Here is a 7650-nt window from a genome sequence, read left to right as displayed (position 1 = left end):
GACGCCTGCTGCTGCCGAAGCTCAGACGGTCTGTCCCAGCGGCCACGGGGAGGCCACCACCTTTGTACTCGGTGTCCACACAGTTCTGCTCCTGGACTTGAACTCTACTGTATCATACTGTTTTCAAAGAACCAGAGCTGTACAGGACCATCTGCTGCCGTGCCAGGGCGCCTGCCATGCTCTGTGCCCCGAGAGCAGTGCCACCCACCCCACGCCTCTGCCGCCGAGCAGGGCACAGCTGACGCGACTCGGTGTGGATGTGGCGAAGGGGCAGCCAGGCGGCCACGCCTTCGCTCCAGGGCCACGTCTGAGCTGTGGCTGTGAGGCTGTGGGACCCTTTTTAATAAATAGAGAATTATTACGAACAGTCCTGTCATTTATTTGCCTGTGCGTGAAGCTGACTGCGGCTGCCGGCTGCCGTTAAAAATGAAAGCCACCGAGGCAGAGCCTTGTTTTGGATCGGGATCCTCGCTGCTGTCAGCAGGGGCAGCGAGAAGCAGGGACCTCGCCGTCTCAGTGGACACGGCTCTGCCTGCTGCCCACAGGTCCCGCCGCCTGCTGCCCAGCTGACGGAAACGAAGACATTCCTGCTGTTTCAAGTGACAGAAGCCAGTGGCTGACAATCTGCTCTGGGGACTGGTCCCCCGCCCCGGGCTGAGCCACGCCTGGGACTCTCGCTGCCCGCCGTCCTGTACGCAGCGGGCGGTACACAGGAGCAGCCCCAGCAGCCCCGAGCGAGCTGACCCGCCGCCGGCCCCTGAACAGGTGCCATTCTGGGCACCTGCGCGGGGGTTTTCCTGAGAGAGCAACTTCCTTTTCCTGTGGTCTCTCTTTCCCAGTGGCTCTAGGAAGCTTACAGGCAGAATCCAGTCCGACCCCCTGCAGGCGCTGGCCTGGGCACGGGTTCGGCTCCTCACCCAGCCTTGTCTGAGCCTCCCCTGCCCGCTGGGCCCCTTGGCTCATGGGAAGGGGGGTGGAGGGAGCAGGACAGAACCTGTCCCCAGGCTTCTCATTCGGGGTCTCCAGTTCAAGTGTATCGGGGTGCACTGGGTGAGAACAACCTGCTTTAGTTTCCTCGAGCTGTTTTCCCTTAGAGTAAGAACAGGCACTGGCCGTAAGAAAGAAGGAAATCTTACCTTTTGCAGCAGCGTGGGTGGGCCTGGAGAGGACTGTGCAGAGTGACACAGCCAGTGAGGGGAAGACACCACCATGTGATGCACTCACATGTGGAAGCAAATGAGCAAAACGAACTAACAAAATAGAAACAGACTCATAGACACAGAGAACAGACTGGCGCTGTCAGAGGGGCAGGGAGTTGGGGGGCTGGGTGACAGGTGAAAGGATTGGGCAAAAACAAAAAAACCAGTCTCATAGACGCAGGCAACATGGCAGTTACAGACGGACAGGGGGTGGGAGGAGAGAGAAGGGTAAAGGGGGGTAAATGGTGATGGAAGGAAACAACTTTGGGTGGTGAACACACAGCACAATATACAAAAGGTGAACATACAGTCACACTGAAACCTCATTAACCAATGTCACTCCGGGAAGGTCAGTGCAGACACAGTTCTAATAGGCGGGTAGGTAGGTGCTTGTCAAGATAGCTGGGCACGTTAAAAACGCCCAGAGACCGCCTCCATGGACTCCAGTGCCTGCACGGTAAACAGAACAATCATGTAAATGAACAGATCAGTAAGAGGGTTTCTAGACGGCAGGAGCAATTCTTCCATTGAAGGAACTTTTCCGTTTATTTCATTTGAAGACATGATGGTCTCTGTTACTGCTCGTCTTGCTAACACCTACTGAGTGCCATGCGCGCCAGGCAGCCCCTAGGCGGTGACATGCATGGTCTCCCCACTCCTCGGCACTCCCACCCAGTGGGTGCTGTGTCTGCACCTCAGACGTCCCGGCTCCCTCCCGGACACGAGCTGGAAAGGCACACCTGGGACTCAGGCGAGTCCACGGCTGTCCAGGGAGATAGCCCCCTGGACACCACAATGTGCCCTCGCCAGGGCACCCGCCCCTCCTTGCCAGGCAAGCTCCGTGAGGTTCATGTCTTGTCTGCTGCTGTCTCCTGTACCTGGCATGCCGTTTGGCACAGCAAAGGTGCTCAGTACATTTTTTTTGCCAAAGCAAAATAACCCCACAAAAGATCAGGCAGGGGCCCCTCCCTGTTTACTGACCCACCTGGACCTCAGTCACCCTGGGACAGGAGTGGACACGTGTCCGAGGCCACACGGTGGGAGTTCTGCCAACTGGGCAGGAGCCACCCACACTGACACACACACACACACACACACACACACACACACCCCACCACCCGCACTGTCCTTTTGTTCCAGATGTCTGATCTGAGGCCAAGGCAGGCAGCCAGGAGCCTTCCCTCTCCCAGGGCCCTCCTGGGAACCAGCTGTGGGCTGGGGGAGGGGAGCAAGAGCCATGGGGGCTGGGCCCTGCTTTGGAGGTGGCCTGGGAGCCGGGGAGAAAAGCCCTAAACCACCACTCACCACACAGGCGCCCAGGCCTCCACTGGCAAACTTCCTGGAGAAACAGCTCCATGACACCTGGCGGCAGCAGCAGCACCAGCCGGGGCTGCTGTGGCTCCGAGTGCCGTTGTCACCTGCAGGAACTAAATCCCAGCCCAGCTCCTGGCCCCAGAGAAACAGCCCGGCACAGCCCCTCAGGGGCAGCGACCACAGTCAAAGTGCATTTTATTGCCAGTTGGACCCCAATACAAGGAAACAACTCCACGCCCAGAACTGGTCCTTGTGCTCAACCCCACACAGTGGGTGCTGGACGCAGGGGGTGGTCCTCGCAGGGCCCACCCACTCCCCAAGGGGTCTCAGCAGTGCGTTCTTTCGAGTCCTCCGGGGGCAGGGAGGCGTGCTGGGCCTCAGCACCGGCGGAGGGGGGCTGCCCTCTGCTGCGGACACGAGGCTCCCTCGGTCCGGAGGACGGCGGGCAGGGCTCGGCTCTTTCCGGCTGAGCTGGGACCCTTGCGTCGCGGGAGGTGGAGGTGGGCATCGGGGAGAGCCAGAGCTGGGCCTCCAGGGCAGGGGCAGCCGGATGGGAATGAAAAACAGGAAGCGGCGGCCACCAGATTTCAGCAGGAACAGACGCCGGGGCGAGGGTACAGGCATGGGGTTCTCGCCCTGCCTGGCCCACAGCAGACCCGGCCACCTCCCCCCAGAACCCCGTCACTGCTGCCCTAGTGCGAGGTCCGAGGACAAAGGGCGCTGCCCCGGTCCTGCTTTGTCCAGTCTCCATGGAGACCACACACCAGGGATGACTCACGCAGTCCCGACAGCCAGCACCGTGTTCTGTTCGCCGCTCACCGCAGACCCCGAGCCCAAAAGGCAGGCGAGGCCCTGCCCACCCCACCCCCCCCACGGCCCTGCTCCCAGGGCGCCGAATACAAACTCACAAGGCGAAGCTCTAGCTGCGAACATACAAATGTCTGTATTTCCTGAACCGTGGCTCCGGCCTGCTGAGCCGGGTGCTCTTGGTCCCGTGGCAGACACTCACGTCCAGGAGAACTGCCCTGCCAGCCCCTCGGCCCAGAGCCACGGGCTCAGCGAGGGCGGGGCCTCGCGGACACTGACCCAGGCCATGGGCAGTCCGGGCACCTGGTGTGCGTGCCGCGCCCTCAATGCCTCCTTCACCGAGTCACGGCGGCCACGTGAGGCCAGGCGCTTGCCAGGCTCCCGCCGGGCCCTCTAGGAGTTCATGAGTTGAGTGGGGCAGACGCCATCCTTTTTGTCCAGCTGCAGGGGTCAAAGGTGAGGTGCTCACTGGACGTTGCAAGGGGCACATTACCGCCAGGCCCCCTGCACCTTGTCTCCTCAGCCCCTACATCTTCCTCTTGAGCAGGGGTCCTCAAACTTTTTAAAGTGGGGGCCAGATCACGGTCCCTCAGAGAGCTGGAGGGCCGGACTATATGAACTACTAATTCCTACTGTAACACCTCGGCTGCGCTCACTGCCCAAAAAACCTGGCGGGCCGGATCAGACTCCTCTGCGGGCCGCATGTGGCCCGTGGGCCGTAGTTTGAAGACCCCTGCTCTTGAGTGAGCCGAGCCCCCATGTTGCTGGGTCAGCATTTTGCTCCTGCTGGTCAGCGTTTTTGACCTTCCCAAACCCCCGTCCACAGACCGGAAGCAAGAGGCCGGCCGCGCCCTCCAGGCCCCCATCCCAGCTCTGGCGCCTGGCGCCGGCGGTCCTACCTGACGGTCCTGCCTGGGGGCCACACTGGGCTTCTGGGCCAGCGGCGGCCTCCTGGAGCTCCCGCCGGGGGGGGCAGGGCTGGGCTGGCCGGGCTCCTCCTCTCCGGGCGCCCCCACCCCCACGGCCAGCGCGTAGTGTTGCTTCCGAAGCTCTCCCAGCCGCACACGCTCCGCCTCCAGCGTCTTCTCCAGCTCCAGGACCCGAACCTGCCGGCGAGCACCACTCAGCAGACCCATGGCAGCTCGGCCCCGGGGAGGGACAGGCGTGGAGGCTGCCCGAGCACCCAGGAAGTGGGGTGGCTGTGGGGTTGGCACAGCACCTACCTGGGTCTCCATCTCCTGCTTCTTCAGCTTGATGAGGGACATGCCGGAGAAGTCCATGGTGTCTGTGACCAGAGACAGGCTAAGTGCCCGGGCCCCAGCCCCCACAACCCCACAACACAGCCCCCAGGCCCCCAGCCATCACCTCTGTCTTCGATCTGCTCCTGGCCTGACTTGGTGGAGGCCACCACGTTGGCGGCCATCACGTTGACGGTGCGGGAGCACTCCTGCAGGCGGCTCAGGTGGCGGCTGTCCTTGTTGGCCTTCACCTGGGGGAGCGTGGGGGCGGGTCAGGATGGGACCCCCCATCCCGAGGTCTCCTGGCCACGTGCGGTGCCTCCATCGCAGCCAGGAGGGGGAACCTGAGCGGAGGCCTGGCCGGGCAGAGCCTCACCTTGGAGGCTGCCACCAGCTGGGCTGTGCTGGCCGCGATCTCGTGGGAGCAGACGATGAGCTCTTCGTACTTGCCCGTGTGAAGCACCACCTTGTCAGCCGACTCCCTGGGGGCAGAGCGGGCAGGGCCTGGGTCTCCAACACCTGGAGACTGGGACCCCCCACATTCCCTCCTCAGGCCCTGGGCACCACACCCCCTGCTGCCCCCCACCTGGGGCGACATACACCAGCTGCGTGGCTCCCCAGCCCACGGCCTTGGAGGCGGAGATGAGGCCTTCAGTCCACCTGGAGTTCTTGGCGTAAAATTCCTGCTGCGTGGCTGCCCCCTAGTGGCGACAAGAGGAAAGGGCAGACCAGTCAATGACATCGCAGGTGGCAAGGGATGCTCCCCAGGGCCCTTCTCTGAGCTGGGGGGGGGGGGGGGGGGTTCAGCGGACTCTCAGGCAGGTGTGCACACTGGGGGGGGGGGGGGGTGTTCTCATCACTGCACCCTTCAGAGTCTCTGCCCAAAGGAGCCCTGTGGCCTGGGATGGGAAGGGCGCTGGAGTGGTGGCCCTTCAGGAGTAACTGTGTGCCCCCCCCCCCCCCCACCCCCACCCTCACCCCAAAAGCCCAGCTCACCCTGCCGCTCTCCACGATCTCCTTCTGCAGGCTAGTGGATGTGGTCACCAGGAGCCGGATGGCCTGCCAAGACCAAGACTTATGTCACACCTGGGGCAGCCCTCTCAGCTGCAGCCCGCTCCCGGGGTCCCGCCCACAGGGCCCGCCCCGGGGTCCCGGCCACAGAGCCCGCCCCACAGAGCCCCCCCACAGGGCCCGCCCCGGGGTCCCGGCCACAGAGCCCCCCCACAGAGCCCGCCCCCGGGGTCCCGCCCACAGGGCCTGCCCCGGGGTCCCGGCCACAGAGCCCCCCCACAGAGCCCGCCCCCGGGGTCCCGGCCACAGAGCCCGCCCCCGGGGTCCCGGCCACAGAGCCCGCCCCCGGGGTCCCGCCCACAGAGCCCGCCCCCAGAGTCCTGGCCACAGGACCCGCCCACAGAGCCCGCCCCGGGGTCCCGGCCGGCTGCTCACCTTCATGAGGTCTGTGCAGGAGTTGAGGATCCTATGGGTTGGAGGGGTGGGGAGGGAGGGAGGGAGGGAGGAGAGCTGCTGTAGTGTGGCCAGGAAGCCACAGGGGGTTGGGGAGTTAGGGGGCCCACAGGGCGGGGTGCACTGCTCATCCCCGTGCTTTGGAAAGCGGGCAGTTGGGAGGGCAGACCGCTGGTGGGGGCTGCCCTCCTAACGGGTGTGGCACCCTGCTTCGCCCCGGGCCTGGGGGGAAGTGGGCTCACCTCTCGTTCACCTCCAGCTTCACCCCCGAGCTGGCGTGGCGGGCCTGGTTCATCATGTCCTGCACCAAGGACAGAGCCATGAGCCGGCTGGGAGGAGGCAGCAGGGGAGGAAGGGGCCGCTGGGGCAGCCACGGCACCGGGAGGGCTGGGCTGGGCTCAGGGCGCCACCCCAGGGCCGCCCCCCCGGCCAGCCCGGCACAGGCCGCCTGTCCCTGGCAGAGGGGGTCGGGCAGGATGGCACCGGTCCCACCTCGATCCTCCGCACGGCCTCCTCGATGGCCGAGGACGTGGCTGCCATCTCCTTGTCCACCAGGGCCCCCAGCTCCTCCTGACGCACGTCCAGGCTCTTGGGCTTCAGCTCCTGGGGGAGGAGGGCACCAGGCTCAGGGGTGGATTCGACCCCAACCGCTCCACAGGGAGCCCGGGCAGGACTCGTGCTGTCCCCACCACCCCGTCAGCCCAACTGGAGAAATGCAGAAACGTTGGGGACCCACGTTCAACCCGACCCCCTGCCCCCCCGAGCCCAGCCCACACCCGGCACCTGGCCCAGCTGGAGGATGCCCTGCAGGGGTCCCCGCACGCGGTCGGGCTGGGCCTGCTGCACGGCCGGCCTGTCCTGCAGCTGCCCCACGAGCTCCAGCGCCCGGGCCCCGCACTCGCGGCAGGCGTCCGTCAGGCCTGGGGGAGAGGGCTGTCAGGGGAGCCGCGCCCGAGCACCCGGGAGGAGTCTGACAGCAGGACCTGTCTGCAGGCTCCCACCGCCCCGGGCCACCATGAGAACCACTTACGGTCGGCAGGGTCGGTGGGGGCCAGGTGAGAGGTGGCACTGCCATTGATGATGGTGTCGGCAGCCAGGTGGGAGAACTGGGTCAGGGCCGCCACTAGGGCAGAAGCATCTATGGGCCAGGAGAGGAACGAGACCCTGATGCTGCTGCCACGGAGCGAGTCCTGAGAGCAGGCGCCATGCCCTCTGCCCAGCAAGCTCCAAACAGGTGCCGCGCCCAGCCCCCGGATGAGGAGGGCTCAGAGGGGAGGAGGACTAGGCGAAGGTCATGCAGCTGGGAAACAGCGGGAACCTAACCCAGCTGTGACCCAGGCCTGCGGGGGCAGGGCACCCAGGTGGGCATGTTGGGGGCACTTGCTCAGCTTTCTGAAGAGGCACCTGATGCGGGAAACCTCCCGAAGGCAAGAGGCAGCCAGGGCTGGCGGAACCAGCACCCAGTGCCCGGGCCACCCCCTGCCAGTCCTGCCCTGCACTCACCTGACCTGGAGGCCAGGTACTGGGCGTGGCCCGTCTCCAGGGCGCTCACGGCGTCCAGGGCCGCCTGGGCCCTGCTCACTAGGTAGTCTGCAGGCAAAGGGAGGAGGGGTGAGGGGCGGACCTCA

The 7650-nt window shown here is 65.1% G+C and overlaps 1 protein-coding gene across 3 annotated transcripts in view; it reads right to left on the bottom strand.

The window, feature by feature from the left end:
- Positions 1-2691: 2691 nt before the first annotated feature.
- HIP1R (huntingtin interacting protein 1 related) overlaps positions 2692-7650 on the bottom strand; it is a 29082-nt gene continuing 24123 nt past the window's right edge. The window contains exons 20-32 of one of the 3 annotated variants that reach the window (XR_014793479.1): positions 7526-7612; positions 7053-7160; positions 6806-6942; positions 6515-6625; positions 6265-6323; positions 6005-6035; positions 5555-5617; positions 5145-5259; positions 4935-5040; positions 4686-4809; positions 4544-4605; positions 4220-4426; positions 2692-3761 (exon numbers count right to left, since the gene is read on the bottom strand). Coding sequence is in view for 2 of the 3 variants with exons in the window: in XM_084867605.1 (XP_084723731.1) it covers positions 3714-3761; positions 4220-4605; positions 4686-4809; positions 4935-5040; positions 5159-5259; positions 5555-5617; positions 6005-6035; positions 6265-6323; positions 6515-6625; positions 6806-6942; positions 7053-7160; positions 7526-7612 (1361 nt within the window). In the remaining variant the exon portion in view is untranslated. Of the gene's footprint in view, positions 3762-4219; positions 4606-4685; positions 4810-4934; positions 5041-5144; positions 5260-5554; positions 5618-6004; positions 6036-6264; positions 6324-6514; positions 6626-6805; positions 6943-7052; positions 7161-7525; positions 7613-7650 lie in introns of all 3 variants that reach the window. The other 2 variants (XM_084867606.1, XM_084867605.1) reach the window with 2 other exon arrangements.

This window comes from Pipistrellus hanaki, assembly GCF_964339955.1.
Source record: "Pipistrellus hanaki genome assembly, chromosome: 19".
In the NCBI taxonomy this organism is placed as follows: domain Eukaryota; kingdom Metazoa; phylum Chordata; class Mammalia; order Chiroptera; family Vespertilionidae; genus Pipistrellus; species Pipistrellus hanaki.
Note: the sequence above shows the minus strand (reverse complement) of the source record. Positions and strands in the feature narration are given on the sequence as shown.